The sequence below is a fragment of the Brachyistius frenatus genome, unplaced genomic scaffold (genome assembly GCF_029030835.1).
Source record: "Brachyistius frenatus isolate BFR_SWC_R1_liver_20210118 unplaced genomic scaffold, ASM2903083v1 Contig_107, whole genome shotgun sequence".
Classification (NCBI taxonomy): domain Eukaryota; kingdom Metazoa; phylum Chordata; class Actinopteri; family Embiotocidae; genus Brachyistius; species Brachyistius frenatus.
In genome coordinates, this window is record NW_027210706.1 from 1,012,660 (window position 1) to 1,032,757 (window position 20,098).

At 37.7% G+C, this 20,098-nt stretch overlaps 1 protein-coding gene across 3 annotated transcripts in view; it reads right to left on the reverse strand.

Moving 5' to 3' along the window:
• il1rapl2 (interleukin 1 receptor accessory protein-like 2) overlaps positions 1-20,098 on the reverse strand; it is a 444,417-nt gene that overhangs the window by 51,188 nt on the left and 373,131 nt on the right. For all 3 annotated transcript variants that reach the window (XM_069712202.1, XM_069712201.1, XM_069712203.1), the window contains one exon: positions 17,580-17,654. In XM_069712202.1, coding sequence (XP_069568303.1) covers positions 17,580-17,654 — 75 coding nt within the window. The remainder of the gene's footprint in view (positions 1-17,579; positions 17,655-20,098) is intronic.

The following is a 20,098-nucleotide window of genomic DNA, read 5'->3' on the forward strand; positions in this document are numbered from 1 at the left end:
AACCTAATGCAGCCATACACATACGGTAATGAATCAATGCACACATATAGAGACAGAAGAAGATATGATTCTCCTGCTACAGTGAAAGTGAAAGTTTGTTGCTGTAAGTCTGAGGACTGCTGTACTCTGTATAATGCACAAACTTCTGTTTTGTTTGTGTGTGTGTGTGTGTGTGTGTGTGTGTGTGTGTGTGTGTGTGTGTGTGTGTGTGTGTGTGTGTGTGTGTGTGTGTGTGTGTGTGTGTGTTTTTTGGGTAAATTAGCTATTTGGTAGTACGCTTTTGGAACTCCTGAATCCGCAACACAACATGAAAGCCATATTTAACCAATTGTAAATGAATGCTTTTATCTAAATGAATAAATAATTCTGCCTGAGTTTGTGCTCCATCATGATCACAACCCGGAGGTCTGAATTCACCCAGAACCAAACACAAGTCACTGAATTTAAGAAACTCTCCAGGGTACGTTGAGGACTACGGAAGATTAATACACAAATATTTTGGAAAATGTTTTTGAGCATTATTTATATATTAATTGCGAAAGGTGGTTTGCAGTTCTTCTCTCCACAGCTGGATGTACACTATACAATCACTTAGTTCTTACAATGTAAAGACTATCACAAACCATGCTAGAAGCATATTCTTAGCTGTGTCTTACTAATAAATTACGTATTTAAGCAGGTATGTATCTCCCTTACTGTTAAGTTTATGAGACAGAATATTCATATCAAATATACTTGCAAAGTCCACTTACTTTAATACTTGTTTATGGAAGTTTGAGTTATAAAGCATTTTTTGTGTTGTTTTAGAAAACCAACTCTAGGTTATATACCTTTCCCCATATACTTTACTTCTGTTATTCCTGAGACATACATATAGTATGTCTATTTGCACTTTCCTCTGGTCCACATCAACAGTGGTTTGTTTGTCCATTTAAGGCATTATACTCTTTCAGTTAAAGTAACATTACAGCTTTTTTGACATCACCACCACATTAGACCTGGTCCAAATCTAAAACCACTTTAGTTTGATAGGTCAAACCTGGACTACATTATCATAGAGAGGCTAAATATTCTTTAAAACATGGTTTCTGATTTGTAAGACCTTCATTTGTATTGTGAAAATTAAAAAAAAAAAAAAAAAAAAAAGGACATTACGCTGATTTTTTTAACATCTAGACCTTGGTCCTGGTCCAGATCTAAAACCATTATATTTACACGAGTCAAACCTTGACAAGATCAAAAACTGTGTAGCTAAGAGCTCTTAGTTGTTTCCTTTCATTTTCCCCTCAAGTTGCCTCCCAATTGAAAGCAAACTCATACCTTTGGTTGTCACAATTACAGTTTGGGCACATGAGTTTCTAATGGTGGTAACACAAATTGATATAAAAGCACTGCAGATTCAATTGGTAACAACTAGACATATCTATAACACTACAGACTGAACCACAGCAGCAGCCAACGTCCAAACTAAGCACATAGCCCCAGGTTCCCCGACACTGAGGACAGAGCAGCTGCCGCTGTGGTCACAACCAGGAGCTAAATACTGTCGGACATCAGTCTTTTACAATGAATGAGCACTTAATGCATCACATGAAGTGTAACATCATCCCTCCTTTCTGTAGTACCTGCACAGTGTTTCCTTTAACTGGCAGCGTGTTATAGCTGAACTAGACCATCACACTTCTGTTAACGTAGGCCAGTGCAGCTGAGTACAAACAGACATATGACTGAGAGGCAACACAAGAAGAGTATTGTGAAGTAAAGCAAAATTAGTCCAGAAAAAAAAACCTTAAAAATGTACCAGAATTCCACCTTCAATTAATTTCAGCCAAACCCCAAGGTCAATTATTTTTCTTCTTGATGAAATAAAGCCATTATTCACAGCAACAGAGCCATTGCTGACAAAGGTTTCGAGTTGTTACAAAATATCTGTTATATATCTGGGTTAATACCCTTTGTTCAAATTGGATAACTAAAAAAGAAAAAGCAGAAAATGTCAGTAGACTTATATGTTAAAGCACCTTTTTTTTTAGCTTTACTCTGCATGGTATGCACTATGAAATCGAAAAGGAATGGTATTGGTGGTCATTTAGGTATGTATGATCTTGTGGCTGTGAGCAAAGATGACATTGCCAAAGTATGTAGGCACAAGTCACACTGTACCAGGTTGTATCTGTCATTGAACAGGTAGAGCGGGAGGTGGGGGAGAGGGGTATTGAAGGGACTAGTTCTGGGACATGCTGTTGAGGCTTCCCGAGGTGCCGTGGGCCTAACTTGATGGAACACCGGTGAAGGGAGGTGCCCACTTGATAACCCCAGTGAGATACTGCACACTCTCACCGTGTTGCTGAGGCTTTGTTATAGGTGGCTTCTACTTAGGTGTATAAGCATAGCATGCATAGTTAATTAGTGAGTTAGTTAGTATGTTTGGCAGATATTGAGTCAGTGGACCCTTGCAGTGTTATTCTGCGTTAATTTGGCACTTTGTGTATTGTAAAAACAAACGGACTTTGAATATGATACTTTTGTCAAGTTATACCTAAATTGGGTTCAGTTTTAAACTTTAATGATCATGTGATTATCTAAACGAGTTCTGATATGAAACATTGGGTTTTCAATCTCTGATTCAGCAATGTGAAATGCAAGTGGACAAAAGTACAACTCTTTTCTCAGGGTGTCAAATACTGATGTTCTGTCACAGCTCGCTGGCGCCGATATACACACAAGGTTCCTCGGGATTAGAGGCCAAAAGTACTTGAATAGGGTGAGGAAAAGATCGTGGTTTAGTTTGACATAAGTAATGTTATGTAGATAAGGTCACATACTTCACATTACTTAAAATAAATCAACATTGACTTTCACTTTCTTCCAGGTGAGAGTCCAGAGGTTAACCTTCTCCCTACACTGACATCCTCACACTATCCACTCCATCACATGACTTCTTCTTCGACCTGGGTCAGAACAGTGCAGTCGCCAAAGGACACCTTTTGCTTATCACATTGACAACAACAGCTTTGACAAAATGGCAGTATTTTATGCCCTGGGAATGAACACAAGACAAGGAATAAAAACCCACTTTGCTAAAACTTTAAAAGCATTTAATTTGATAAAAAAAAAAAAAAAAAAAACTAACAGAATCTTCAATGCATGTGTGTCCGTGAAGTCATAGTATGTATCAACATGCATCTATGATGTAAAGCACCTGCAGACACTCCAGGTATTGCTGGCAATGCATGGTGGAGAAGCTGACCCACTCACACTCCAGTCAATAATCGTTTCAGTTTCATTACACACATTGTGGTCTAGTTCTGGAATGCTTTCAAAGGGGATTTCTTATTAATGCAAATTAAATTCTAGCTCCACAGGATCCTTATCCCAGAGAGAGAGGGCGAGTTTGAAGAAGATAGAAGGGGAGTGGAAATACAGCAGGAGAAATAATTAGAGGCTGAGGGAGACATAGAGATGACAGTTTATCAAACAGTGAGGACTGCTTTTTTTGGGGGACACCAGCTTCTGAACTCATTTATAAAAAAGTAAAAGAAAATCTTCTAAGAAGCACTTCCAAAAGAAAAAGAATGTTAGTGTCTGCTAACATTAGAGTTACAGCTTCACAACAGAAAACTGTTAAATTAATCATACCATCACAAAACACAGCTGAAATATTTCACTTCAAGAGAAATATCTTGTTGAAACACGACATGATAACCATTGTTCTTTACATTTGAGATATTTTTTTTAACATTCAGATATTATAGGCTACTTGATATTTATATTACTCAGAATTACAATGTAAAAATAGTTAGATTTGGTAATAGTGGAGACATATAAGACATTATGGTTACAATAGAGCCATCTAAAATTTAGTGGTTCTGTTTTTTTAAGTGAAGCATGGAGAATGACAATTTAACAATTGCTGTGTAAAAAAAGAAATGTTTGCAGCCACATTTAAATCACAAATCACCAAAGCTGCAAATTATATTAAAAGCAAAAAGAAACCATTACGTGATTAAAGTAGAAAAAAAAAACATGACTTTCTCAGGCACGTTCTAATTAGGATTAATGGGGTCCATCAGGAACACTCACTTTTTGTCACACATTTGAACACTTTTAGTGATTTCACAAGAAATATTTGAAAGTATTGGAGTTGCTGTCTTCGCTTTTCTCATTCGTTTAAAGTGGGCAAAGGTTAGAAAAAGGTAAAGTACCATTATGTTGTATGTCAGTCTAAGGTTTGCAATGTTTGGTTTGAATTGTGATGACAATTGTGAGACCTTTTCCTTATGTGGCTGGCATTGTAGATCAAATGTCTTCACCCTCATAGTTCTGAGTAAGTTATTAACAATATGTTGCCCCTTAAGATGTATTAGTCTTTGAAACACAAACGGATCATCTGAAATGTACATTGTCCAATTCACTAGGTGAATTACTAAGATGTTGTTAGTGACAGTAAAAACTAAAATCTTATGAGCTAAGGTAATAGGCTTTGGTGCACAAATACAGTCAGCCAACCTACAATGTATTTGAAATCATAAAACCTATAGCTGCAGTCTTTCTCTCGGAACACATCTGGCTAAAAAATATAAATAAGGGTAAAAACATAACCTCCTTTCAAGTTCATGGCAAACATAGAAAACAGTATCATGAAGATATATTGTATTACATCACATTGTTGTGAAACAATTTGCAGCCTAAAGGCTCCAATAAACAAACAGACTGACTTGAAAGAGGCAACTTGAAAGTGTTCCCTCATGATTTTATACAAATGAATGTTGTTGTGAATTAATGAATATTCACAGTCTCCAGGCATCAAATTATGCAATAATTAATTGCAGTTCATGTCACACTTTTGCATGTCTGTGTGATGGTGGGAATAGCCAGTCCACTTCATTTTCAGTCAATCAAAGTCTGTGAAAGTGTCTTTTGTCACATGACAGAGTTTACACTTGGATGCAGATCATCAGCATTTGGGCATCCAGCCCTGATGTGGTTGCTTTCAAAAATGTGGCTTTGAAGCCACATCTATCTTCAGGACTGGCTCAAGTCAATGTGTTACCCCAAAGTAAGAAGAAAACACACAATCAAAAATTTACACGGCTCTGACTTCATAGCAAACTAATATATGTATTGCAATGTAACAGTAATGTACGTAGTGTCAGAGACTTTTAATGAACCTCCTGCAGCATAATCCACCTCTGCACTGTTTGCTCATTCTGTTCTATACACATTTTTTTTATGGACAACATACCTCAATTCAGTACTCTCATGTTACTGTACAGTTGCCTTCTCACAGCTCAAAGGTCATGGAAATACAATATTTATCGATTTTGGAATATTGTTGGAACATTTCTTTAAAGAATAGAAAGTGTAGCTTAATTATACATGAAATATGTCTCCTTTATAAAAAAAAAACACAGATCCTGTTTGAAATACAGCCCATCGTTGAAGTCATATTTCCAGTGTGGGTGTTTTAAACCTGCATTCATTACATTTTTAGTAATAACAATGTCTCAAATGTGATTTGAAAGTAGTTACTTGTAGTGCTGAACCTAAAGTGAAGTATCACCAGGTACCAGAGAATCTTTCAGCTCATTGTTTTGGTTTTGTGGCCTGCAACTGTTTTGGAGACCACTCTCGTCAACCTTGTTGCCAACAGCAGGAGGCTGCTGTCTTGAGAGAAAAATAGCTTTGGTGAACCCACTGTGACCTGTACCTGTGACCCAGTTTGTCCTCTGTAGCCACAATTAACAAATGTCCAAAACATGTAAGTTTTCGCTCAATGCAACAATTCACAGATGTTACCTAACACCTCCAATCTGCACACAGAGAAGGCTCCAAACACTGCAGTGCAAACAACTCAGACAGGTAGGCGACTTACGTGGCCAAAGGTTTGTTTCAAAAGAGAGAAATAAGGTGTCCTAATGTAAGATATTCAAGTTTCAGCATAGCAGTTATCAGAATGTTGTGCACCATGTTCTGTGCCACATAAAAGGAAGTAAAAGCCCGGTTTGTGCAAGGTACAATGTGCCACTTCTAATCACTGCAGTTGCTGTGAGCCATGAAGGCTAGTTACCAAACACACACACATATACTATATTAAATTATTATAATAAACATGTAAAAACTAGTAGACTAATTGCTTGAGAACAACTTTTAGGTGATTGGAGAATCTTTTGCTGGGAAGCAATCTATCTACCATGCTCAACACCTCTTACCTTTATAGTATGTGAGGACTAGAGACACATTCGGCATGCACATTGCTGTTGTAGTGACCAACATGGAATGCTGACCACTTATAGCAATTTTCTTCTTGGACCATACTTATAATGGTGCAGGGTTAACAGCAGGTAGAACCTTGATCTCTCTGACGACTCATTTTGTAAGGGTCAGTTTGAGACTCTGTTATCATGCAGGTCAAACGCTGTAATTTTCCAACTCATTTTTCCAACTCATTTTAAAGTTTCAAATTCAATTACAATAAAAGTAATTTTATTCATGTATAACTGTCTCTTTGCATGATTGCCACATTTGTCACAAACAAGAAACAAAAAAGGAAACAAGGTAAGCTTAAAACACATATCTTTGTGCCCTCCCTGCAAGGCATTTAAACCTGTGACCTTGCAGCCCACCTCTACAAAGAGTTTTTCTTGCTGTTGTTATTTTTGCAAACACAGGCGTTTGGGTGAACATCTCACCTGCATCACACATGTTTCTCACCCTCTTCATCTTCTCTCTCTCTCTTTCAGTCCATCCTTCTCCATCAAGGTTGCAAACAAAAGCTGATTACCATATTCATGAGTCCCCCAGATGACAAATGAACACACAGCAAAATAAAAAACAAAATCCATCCTTTATCGTGCTTTCATCGCATATTGATCATCCTTTCATCTGCAATTATTTTGTCAATCCCTTTGATGCACTTCCTCCTCCCTCACAACTTATATTTCCCCTCTGTTTTTTGTTTTTTTCCCTTTTGTCTGTCAACAGCCTGTTTATATTGATGCACCAAGAGTGATGCGTGCGTGTGTCTCTATGTATATGGGATTTTGCACATTATGACACTGATGGAAAGGCTAAACACCTTGTACAATATGATATAATCTGATATATTGTGTCTTATGTGTGTCTGTGTTTGTGTGTCTGTGGGTGTGTTGTGAGTAAACCGAGAGATTGATGAAGACAGAAACAACGTTTATGTGTGTTGACAATGATGAAGAGCCAAATGAGATATTTCCACAATAATATACTGTTATTGGCAGGTGCTTGTGTGTTTGTGTTTGTGTGTCCTGGAGTGTCCTTCCTCCCTTCTTCTTTGTGTGTTCTGTTCTTCTCCCTATCAACCTCTTTTTGTTATGGAGGGGTCACAGTGAGATTTTTTTAAGGCCCACTTTTGCATTAACAAGACTTTTCATCTTCCATTGAGTCATAATGTATGTCTATTTCTGCTAAGCTGCTCCCAGTGCAGTATGGATACACTCATTGACTTTTACTTTGAACTGGGGATTAAGTTTGCCGAGAGTACTACTGCTCAATAGGCATGGTTATGTAATTATCAAAAGTAAACTCTTCGGGGTCTCTCCAGGAAAGAGCAGTACAGTAGAATGATGAAACACATGCTTGTGTGAGCAGTGGTAAGGGTGCATCTGCACATCAAATGTTGTATCAAACTCTGAAAATAGGCAACTGAGACCCTTGAAATATTTCAGGAAGCCTACGGCAATGAAGCAGTGAGCCGAAGGTGTTTTGAGTGATATGTGCGCTTCCGTTGGGTGGAATGTCTGTCTAAAACCGAGAAAGGTGCATCAGGTTAGGTCTTTAACATTCACAGGGTTGTTCACCATGAATTGGTCTCCCAGAGTTGTTGGACCATCAACACAGAGTTCTACTGTTATGTTCTGAGGTGTCTGAGGGAAAACATTCGGTGCAAACAACTTGAACTGTGGCTCGATGGCACCTTGGTTCTTCAACATGACATCTGGCCTGCTAACAGCACATTGAAAACAGACAAGTTTCTCACCCACAACAACACAATCCAGCCCTAGTTGGCAGATTTGCCTCTGTGCTATCTTTCTGTTCTCTAATAATTTGTCACTTATTTTAACGTGTAATCTGCTCAAGTTTTGGTTGTGTAAAAAATTGCAGATGCCCCCTAACAAGTGCTCACAAAATCTTGCGAAACTCAGGTGCTTATTTTAATCAAGAGGCAAAAATGTAAGTACTTACTGAGAAAGTTCATAGCTTGTCTGTGCTCTGTGCATGTCATGGTGCTGTGCACCATTCGCACATAACAGGTGCTGTTTCTGAACTTTTTAATCGACCCTTGTATCATATTGATGAGCACACAAATGGTTCATATGGACAGGAAAGCTGAGCTGAAATAGACATGTGCATTCAAAGAAATGGAACAAGAAGAGAGATGCAAGGTTTGTTAGGAGTTAACCTAAAATATTTCAAGCTAATGCAAAAGGTATTGCGAGGTAACCAAAAGTAGTCCTAAAAAAATCTCACCTCTCAGGGTCCTTGTACTTCTCCTTTTTCTTCATCCTTTTCTGTAGACCTCATCACCTATTCTTTACTAACTGTACAACTGACTAATTCCCCAGAGCAGCAAATGTGCACTTATCTGTAGACTATTCAAACAACTGTATCTGGCAGCAAAGGTCTGTCAAATTTAGGATTTCTAAACACGATATACCTCCAAGACCAAGAAGTATTTCACCAATTACCCAGGCTACATTAGTTGGTTGGGTTATCAGTGGCATAAAGAAATATTACTGCAGTTTCAATATTACTTGGGCCCATTTGCTATTGAATATGGGTTTACAGAATTTGTAAATCACTGTTTAATATATTTACAACAATGGAATATGTGAAGAATCAAACAACTAATCTAAGATTTGAAAAGTACTTATTCAATATCTGTTTCATACAATCATGGCTGGACCGCAATAGTGGGACAAATGTCTGTCACTGAATGAGTGAGTAGTGACAGTGAGAAAGATAAAGACACACCATCGGTTGATGACATGTTACTGCGATCAAATTTAAAATAAGCATTTATTTTTCATAAAACAATATAATTTTTCAGTTTCAATATTACTTGGGCCTTTTTGCTATTGAATATGGGTTTACAGAATTTGTAAATCATAGCATCCTTTTTTTAATTTACATTTTACACAACATTCCAACTTTTTTTAGAAACAGGGTTGTACAAATGTGGACACTCACTATTGATGCGCTAAGGAATGTAATATGATGCTGATCTGAATGTGAATTTACACACATCACCATCCCTCATGTAGGTAGAGGGATCGTGGTCGAATTGCAAGAATGATCGGCTCTTGTTAGATCACATCTTTGTGGCCTATTAGTCAACACTGTTCAATAATGGATTTAGGTCACATGAATGGCCATCCATTCTGCTTTACACGGCAGCTCCATTAACAGCATTACCCAGGATAGTGTTACCTTTGCTAAATCCATAAGTCCTAAAAGTTTTTTCACTTGTAAAGTTGACTCTCAGAAATACAAGGAAACCATACAGGGAAGATCAAATTGGAACATGCATATTTTGTTGTTTAAGCATTCCATGGGGGTATGGTCTGTAGCTTCAAAAGCATACAATATTTAAGACTTTCAATATTTTTGTTGTGAGGAAGTCATCCAGAAATATTGTTTTCAGCCAAATCATCAAGGTACTTTTAGCTAAAGTAGTTAGTTAGCTACAGCTGATAAAATCTGAACGATAGGCTGCAGGTAATGGTCACTAGTTTGTAAAGAGGAACCTGCTTTCTCTACTGTTCTTGTGTCTTAAATTACAAATAATATTCTTGTTTTTCTTTCCTCACATTTATTAATTCATTTTCATTCGTCTCTTATTTTTTTCCTTTACATCCAGTTTTTTTCTCATATCTTTAACTGACATTTCCATCTTCCATCTGATTCTACTTTAACCTACTAATTTCTGCCTGTCTTAACTCTTCCTTCCTCCATTGTCCATTTCATGTTCTCCTATATCTTATTTGTTCAATTCTTTTCTTCATCCATTTGTTTTCTTTTCTGCATTCTCTTATCTATCTCCTTTTTTTCTTCTATTCCTTTCTTTTCCAACTCCCTTCATTTCCCCTTCTTTCTTATGTATGCTTTTCTGAATTTCTTCTTCACTGTTCTTTTTTGGTTTTATTTCCATGTCACTTAGTTTTTCTTCTTTAACTACATTGCTCTTTTGTATTTCCACATTTTCTTTGTCTTACGCTATTCATCCATTACCTCTACATGCTCCTGTAGTTTACTTCTCTTTCTTTATTTCTTTCACTATTGTTTCCACTCCCTACTTAGTTCTGTTTCTCTGTCCCCCTTAATCCATCTTCAATTCCATTTATTTCTAAGCACCAGCTTTCAGGTTTTATTACAGAGGTAAGGTATTTCTACCCCTTAACTGGGCAAGCAAAAATAAATGAACACATCACTGTACGGTTTTGTTGCAAATAATTTGATACTTTGGAGCTACTGTGCTGCATTATCATGTTCTGAATTAGATGGTAAAGGATGACTAACAACTGCATACACAGGCAGACTCTCTCTCATGGATGAAAATCTAAAACATAAAGACCTTTTTTGCATTCAGTTTATCCTGTAGTCCACCTACATCTCTCTGTGACAGTTTGAAAGGGAATAATGACATGACCCATCACCATTTTAAAGAACATGAATGGATAGACTGAATAAACTGAAAGAGAAAGACAAAGGGACAGTTAGAGATATAGAGAGTGGCAAAGGGATGACAGACAGACGGCGGGAAAGCGAGATAGAGACCGACTCCTAGCAGAGACAGAGAGAGACAGACGCAGAGATATAAATACGATGTGAGAATAAAAAGACAGACACAGAAGAAGAAAGAGAGACAAGAGGGGAGAGAGAATAAAAAGAGAAAACCTGCCACCTTATCTTACCCTGCCTTTCACAATCAACCTCAAACTGGCATCTGATACTACTCTGTATATGGGAACAGCTGTATCAATGAGCTGTATTACTGTATGGACTGAACTCAAGCTGCTACTAATTAAAATTTCCATTATCAATAAATCAATATATTATTTATTCAGGTAATGCAGGAATCATTTACTAATTTCATAGCCTGGTGCGAACCAGACCCATTGTCACCATGTGATTTTCATGTGTAAATGGTCTGGCCACCCTCCATCGGGAATCGGTTGCAGTTGTTCCACCCTACTGGGTTAATTTTAACCAATCAGCATGCGCCGGAACCTGCCGCAACTGCTGCAACTACCTACGGCATGTGTCCACCAAAGTGTTATTTTCCTGAGTACAGCATAAGTTTTAAAATTGTTTTAATGAACACCAGCTTGTGTGTGTGTAAAGGTTGCTGATCTAACACATAAAATAATATTGCCATTCAAGTGGAACTTGCATACACACTCTGGATAGATAATGGCTGGGAAAAAAGCGGTTAACCACCGACACTGGTTGCAGATTGGTCAACCCTTCAGAATGGGTGTGCAAACGCTAACACAAGCCAAGCAAACTGTTTTCACAGCGAAGAAAATGTTGAAGCTTTGAGCCACAGTTGGCGCAGCCAGGCTAGGATTTGACTTGAAAACACATCAGAGAATTAAGGATATAAATATAACTTCTAGACTTTTATGATGTGAACTAAAATCTGAAAAATACTTAATTTTTGGGGCCGATAGCGATATTTGGTGGTATCCGCCAATATTCTTCATGTCTGTCATTTTTGTACTGTAAAGTGTTTGTAAACACAATTATTTTGTAATGATCCTAATGTGGTTAGTTATGACAAAGATATATAATGCCACTTTGACATTCACAGAAATAGTGAACTTAACAGGGAATTTGCTAATTATAAGTAACTTTTAAAGACTACAAATAAAACCATTTCTAATTTACACCTCACATATTTTTTTACATTATGATATTTAAGAGAACGTTTCATATTGGCGCACACACACACACACACACACACACACACACACACACACACACACACACACACACACACACACACACACACACACACACACACACACACACACACACACACACACACACACACACACACACACACACACACACACACACACACACACACACACACAGATATACACAGGGCATTTCTCTGTTTGTAAAAAGAACTTCCCTTCTCTGCAATCCACTGTAATAGAATCAGTGTGCGCATGTGTGTGTGTGTGAGAGAATGATGTGTAGATGGTGAGTGAGAGAAGCATGCACTGGGTACTAACAATGTGCAATACAGCATCTCGATAACACCATGTAGTATACATGTTCAAATTACACCTACTGTGCTATGAAGCAATGTTTTTCTTCTTACCTTGTTGCAGTATTTTTTGTATATATATATATATAAAGTGAGGACAAAGTATCAAAACTTCATCAAAACCTACAAAAACAAATTAAAGAAATTCCTACAATGTTGTTTTGAAGAATAAGGCCTTTAGATAGTCAGGGCTGAATTGTTCTGTCCTGAGGCCATTACCCTACTGAGGACATACTAAATACACGTGACTACTACTGCACATAATACATCCTATATTTGTATATGCATATGTACAGTATATGTATATCTTGGATCAGTTGGACAGAAACGACTCTGTCCCTTCTGTATTCGACCGAGCATTTTGTTCCCCACTGACCGACTTGGCTAACAGGTCAGAGTTTTATTAGTCCATTGTATATTTTCATTGGCCAAAAAAATAAAATGAACTGTTTTTGCTTTTTTTTTTTTTTTTGATTTATTGTAGACTATACTTACAACAGTGAAGTTACCTTTGGGCATTATGGTGTTTAAAATAAAGTTTTATATTCTCAAATCAGTGGAAATGTGTTTCTTGAAAAGAGGTGATGACAATAATGATACCATGACATTTCTGTTCATTAAACATGAGGGTTCAGCCAGTACCTTAGCATAAAGCCAAGACTTAACAATAAGCCTGGTTCTGTCCAGCTGTAACAAAGTCCAACTACTATTCTACTAAAGATCACTTATTAACACATTATGTCTGCTTTGTTTGGTGTGTATAAAAAAAATTAAAAAAATAATTGTGGTTTCAAACAGGGTGAGTTGATTTTGTATAATGGCCAGACTATGTTGCAATTTCTAGCAGTATCAAGTGATGCACACTGGCCCAAAAAGCATCATTCCCATCCACAATAAGTGGAATAGGAGTGACTGTAAAACTGTCAATAAATTATTTGGAGTGTCACACATAGATATCGTCAAAAAACACAAAATTATTCATTTGTTTATGATTGGAATTTAATTAATTCAAACCATCAACATTTTAAAAGTGTAGAAGAGCTGTATTATCTGTATCATCTCATTCATAAGTGCTGTGAGTCCGCAGGAGCTCAGATGGTTCTGTCAGTACATGTCTCTCATTTGCATACATTCAACCAGATCAAATGATGCGGGAGCTTGATGGAGATTACAGTTATTTAGTTTATCCACCAAGCCATTTCAAAGTAAATGTGAGTGTTGTTGCCAAGCAACAAGCCAAAACCCCAGGAAGTCACTGCATAAAGGAACTAAACTCAGTGCGTAGTGGAAAGGCAGGTCGGTTCTTGAGTTCCTCATGGGGTTCTTGCTCAAAGGGAAACGTTTATGCAATGGAAAAGCATATTGTATTTGTAGCCTTATTTTCCAACTCTTAATAGAAAGCACATTTTTTACATTCTATAAATCAGCCCATGTATCAGGAGGTGTTATGCTCATATACCCAAGCCACATTTAGCTGTAACTAAGACAAGGAAGAACAGTAGATGGTAGATGGTGGAAACACAAATCAAATATCGGCAAAAGGTGAATGGACAGATGACAGGGACAGTCAACTGTTGAACAATTAGCTGAGCCTCACTAACTTTAAATATGACTGACATTTAGGTCTGAGAGCATTTGTAAGACAAACTACTGAAAATAAATGATGAAGCTTAATAATTTGTTGTGATTAATTAAAGAAACATTTTACGCTACTAGTTATTAAATATGTCTGTGTTTAATTTATCAAGTCATAGCCTATCACAATTTGTCATGCTTTAGTTTATTTTCATCACAAAAAGTATTTTTTACTCTCCAGTCTACGTTCATCAGTGTTCTTTGGCAGTTCCATTCTTCTGATTCAAATTAAGAAAATGAATGGGAACGTATTGGTTATTAATTAATAGGTAAATATGCCTTTGATTTTTTTTTTTTTTTACAGAATAAACTTACATTTTGATTTCAAATAGTCACAGAGTTTATAAGTTCAGAAACAGTAAACAGTAATATGAATGCTTAATGTATTTATAAAGGAGAAATGGATATTGTACCGACTCAAAAGGAACTGCAGTTAGTGCTTCATTTCTTTTTTTAAAGTTTTTTTCAAAAAAATAATTTATTTTTACAGATCATGTATTTATTCTTTTCCATTTTATACTCTAAACTGTTTACACTTAGTGATAGTATTGCATTTATATTATGTACCTACACATCCTGAAAGTACTACGTTTTAAAGGATACATTTACCAGGATCCTTCAGCACCATTAGCCTTCCTGAGCTTATTAAAAAAAAAAAAAAAAAAAACTGTCTTACACCATGAATCAATCTTTAATTATGAGCTCTTTTTGTGCTCTTACTGCCTGTAGACCACATCAGTATAATAACAGAGAGCATAATGAATTGTGTTTATGACCCAGAGCATTGTGGAGTAATGAGAAAAGTGAAGGAGAAAGAATGTGGGCTGGTAGAGGGGGAAAATAAACAAATCTCAATAAAACAAATGAGGAACGAAGAGACTAAGAAAGCAAATGTACAAACAGTTACCAGACAAAGAAAAATAAAGAGATGAAAGAAAAAAAAAAGGAAAAAAAAAGTTAAAGCAGAGAAGAGTGGAGCACAGAGGAGAGGGGAGGAAGAGGAAAATGAACAACATAACCGTGGTTGCTGATGTAAATCTCCCTCAGGTTAAAACAAGATGATAATTAAAAATGTACCGCAGGGTCACACTCTGGCTTTGTGTGTTTGTGTGTGTAGAGTGTGTTCCTACATGCGTGTGTCTTTAGTGGCTTTATTTTTGTTATATATATATATGTGTGTGTGTGTGTGTGTGTGTGCACGGTGTGGGTGAGATTGCGGTGCCCATTAAAAGGTGTCCCTGCTGCAATCAGTGTACAGCGGCCTTAGGGCCTATTTGTTACTACATCAATCTGAAGTTAATGGAAACATACCACACATAAACAGAGACTAGGACACGCATCCAAACACATTTCTGACAACATTGCTAACATAGTCAGAGAGACCGCTGAACAGCAGGACACACATGCCTGCACACACTTATGGACTTAAACATACACGCACAGCTGGCAAGGATGGCAGCCTACTGGGCCAACCTCAGAACACAACATGCTGTTTAGTACACAAGCAAATCATAATGAGATCCTTTCTATGTTTAATTCATGTCTCCTGATTTCACTCAAAGAATTATTTCTCCAACCTTTATTGTTGTTTTCTGAACAGTTTATTGGGTTTGTTGACATACCTCAGAGAAACTGGCTTTTCTCTTGCTAACAGTGCAAAGATTACGTTTTTGAGGTTGATGTAATTTGCCAATCCAAACAACTTTGACTCTCAATCTTAAAATCATCCAGTGAAGATGAATCAAAGTGAAAAGACTAACTTTGAAAATGCCATGGTTTTGACTGTCTGCCAGGTCTCATCAATAGATAAGGCAGCACTGTAGCGAGTCCTGTGTGGGCTCTGCAAATGTTTCAGCACCAAGTAATACATATCTGCTCATAAGTCACTGTTAATCACTGACTGGAGAAGATGAAAGAACGAAAACGCAGCCAGACTGGAATGGATAGAGTAGAAGCTGAGAGAGAGCAAGACGCCAGCCGAGGCCTCATAGATCCACCATCTTTCAATTATCTGAGCAAAGACACCACATCTCTGCCAGCTCCAGCGATGCTGTTCTGTGGTCAAACCTGACCTCTGACTTTTGAACAGATGGAGGAAGTGACCCTTAAGGGTTCACTAAAGCATCTCTTTACTATGCTGCCAAGAACAATACCAGCTGGTGAAGTGATTTTGGCAAGATGGCCAAAGTCAGAATTGCTGAACATGTGACATCGATCACCAGTGTTATATGTTTTACAGAGATATGGCTAAGAAAATACCCTAGATCCCATCACTATTGATGGATTTCAGACAGTTTTGAAAGGAAAAATGTTATTAATACCACCCTTGTCACGTTACAGCGAAGAAACCTTTCAAGACATTGAACTTGTAGCTATCAGGCTACGTCCATACCAAGCATTACCCAGCAGAGACGTCTCCCATTGGTTTGTGAACGTCCGTTTTGAAGCCACGAGTTCGGAATTTGGCCGGCGCCGTGTTGCTAGTTCCGAGCAGTGGGAGCCGGTAGTGACCATATTTGGATGAGCTGGGGGGGAGCAAGCGGGGGATCTGACTCAATCTGATTGGAAACCCAGCGATACTACGTCCCGCCCACAGATAGCTGTAACCTGACTGCACCACAGGCGTGTCAATCAAACAGATACGCCCCCAAAAACATAGCTTCTTGAAGCTTATTTTATAATCAATGTCAGAATTATTTTCAGATGGACAGCCAGAAAATGAATAAGAAGGAGTGACTATAGCTAGCAAAACCGAAATAACTTGTGGAGAAATTTAATTGACCAAGAATGTTATGAGACCAGTTGAACGGCAGTCTATGGAGTGCGAGGCCAACCTCTAGCAGCCCCCGGTGGTATTGCAACTCAAGGCACGTCCGCATTGGTCTAATTTTTCAGAGCCAGAAGCTACGTCCACTTTTATATACAGTATATGGTCCATACTACATATCCAGAGAATTTTTCCATGTCATCTTGGTTGTTGTTTACCTCAACCCCTCTGCTAAAGCTATCAACCGAGTGTGACGTCATTCACACTTTCTGTGCACTGCAGAGTTCTTTATGAACTCCAGGGACTTTAATCATGTGACATTGGATGAGCGTTTCTTGTGATTCCACATCGTACATCACTCTCAAACATTTGCAAATGATTTTTTTTCTATTTACTTACTGTGCATTTATTCCTATTAAGAGTATTCGATTTTGGGCTCTGTTTTTACTTTTAACTTATTTTTTTTAAATTTTCCTCACCATGTGTTAAGGAATTAAAACAAAACAATTTCCCTTCAGGGGTCAATCAAGTTTTTCTGATTCTGATTCTATAATCATTGCATCCTTATAAACTAAAGTACTAGTCAAAACTTACGGTGCAGATTCTGCTACATGTCCTGTCAACACCTTAGATCAAATAAAACTCCAGTTTTAGATTTCTTTAATGCCTGAAGGTCACACTGAAGTGCCACTGATCACGTATGTTGGGAAAAACTGAAGGGTCCATGGTCCCAATAGGACATGCTATTCCATAAAGACACACCATAGCCGTGAGCACTTTGCACCAAGAATGGGGACACCATTCTAAAAATGAGGGCCTTAAGGATTACCACTTTAACCCAAGAATAAAAATGTTATTCCTTACCAGGCGTGATTTCTATCGCTGTGTCATATCTCTCTGGAGGAAAAAGGACCTTGGGAGGCTGAGTGGTCTGGAGAGCTGAAAAAGAAATGCAAGGAAAGAGATGAGAGCTTTGGCCAGGTGGACATACACTGTATCATCGTAACGACAAATCATACAAAACAAGGAAAAACGGAGAAGGAGAAAATCAACTTGTTTTTTTCAACATGGGCAAATTCATTATAACCATCAAACTATTAAGTCTGTATGTAGGATGATTAAGCAGAAAACAATGAAGTTATGTCTTCATTCTTGAAAAAAAAAAGGTACAGCATTGAGTGTTTTTATGGAAAATGGTGTTCATAAATACCTGAAAAACATAGCTGTGATGTGGCTGTAGAGCTATACAGTTGACAATTTTCTTAGGAAAATCTCAGAGGGAGAGATGAGCTTTGTCCTAACAATTGATCACTGGCCCAAAGCATCACAAAGCTAAATATAAAGATAAAATGACCTTATTGACTGTCACACTTACTAGATGGTGCATCAGCCACAAAGGCAGCTCAGAGTCCAACTTGCCTCCACTCATTACTTCTTTATATCTCTGTACAGACAAACCAGATGACTTTGTACTCTGATGACCAGCAACACGTTCTGCTTTCACTTGAAGCACCTTTCAATTTCACCTAAAAAAAAAAGCTCTCTGCTATCCAACACCTTTCCCCTCACCACCTCAGAGTGCCTAACAATCCTCTCCGGTCTTCAGCATTATTTTCAAACGGCTGTCCTACAACACATGCAATCTGTGTCTGATAATTTAAATAAGTCTTTACTACAAAATGCTTTATACCCCCCCCCCCCCCCACACACACACACACACACACACAAACCACTGGTAGTAAGCTATACTGTGCAAGGTGCTGGTGTAACTACTAGTAGCAATTTGGGGTTCAGTGTTTTGCCCAAGGACACTTCAACATGTGGGCAGGAGGTAGTGGGATTGGATTACCAAGCTGGAAAGTGTCTGTCAGAAGAAAACATATGCAACTTGAACATCAGGTTTGGTCTTTCAATAAATCTCACAGATCAACCTGTTGGTTTATTTAGTTATCAAATAATTTAGAAATGATGCCATTGTTAAATGTTGGGGGAAACATGCTCAAAGCAGCATGATAAAGGCTGCAAACATTAAATGGGAAATGTTCCACTTCAGTAGTAGGAACATTAAGCACTAGTATGATCTGATGAACATAAATCAGTATCACTTCAAATAGACACACAAAGTGCATAACATGATTAGGAAAAGATTGTGGTTTGGGTCGCTTAAAATACATTCTCATTGACTTGTGCTTTATCATTGGGTTGAACACAGTTCTCCAGGGTGAAAATGCTCGGTTTGTTCCATTCAACCAGCCCAAATCTCTTCCCTGCATTGACTCTACGACTTCCAGATTGTAAAGACCACGAGGGAAATGTTCATATTCTCCTCTTGTGTAGATGGTAAATATAACCCCCCCAGGCAACTAACAACCACAATTACTACAAAGCGTAGTATTCATATCATGAGTAAGTGAATACCTAGTCTGGGATTGCTGCTACAACTTAAACAGTTTGATCACTCTGACATTTTTCTTTTCTTTTCTTTGTTTTTCTCCTTTTGACATCACACCTTCAGCCTTTTCCCTTAGTAACCCTGTCAATCCGTATGTCATTCCATCCCTCTATCTGTTTTTTCTGACAAGACTGATGGTTTCATTTGCATTCTGGAGGCTCTGCTGCGCCCTTTTAAGATTAATGAGACAACCCTTCACCTAGACCTACTCCTCTCCCTGATTTGTCACTATTTCCCCACCATTTTTGTACATGTCCATACCAATAAAAAAAATAAAAAAATCCCAAAATGTGTGCAGATCGTGCTGTCATTTTCAGTTGTACTTTAAATGTGCATTTATGATTTCATTTAATTATAGAACATGTTATAGGACATGTTTCATTTTTGCTGGGTTTGCACAGATTTACAAACCTGCACCTCCCTGGTATTTTGGTGAGTCATTAGGAACTTGACTGCGTCAAAGTGAGAAGGAGACCCGGTAGGGGTTGTGTCATAGTGATTAAGTAGTGGTGCAGTGCGTCTCTCCTACATACACTCCAGTCTTTATCACGTGAACAAGTGAAAGATAACACAAAAAATTCTGCTCTACGTGTTTGAGATAAATTATCCTGTTTAATATGCAGAAAGTCTCTTCATTTAAAGCAAGATTTTAATAATACCAATAGCAATTTGTACAACATTTATGCAACACTTTCCACCTGTATTTTAGTTAGACATTTTGAAGCCCCACTGGCACCGAAATGACCAAAAATCTGTCTGGATGCACAAACATCATGTGCCATTAATTCACAAAAAAACAGCTCTGTGGGAGAGAAGGAAAATTGTTTGGGCTATGTGTTAACCTGAATACAAATCTGAATATCAAAAGGGGTGTAGTAAATAGATGATAATGATGGGGTTGCTGTTTACTTTTAGCCCTCAGTTTCATAGA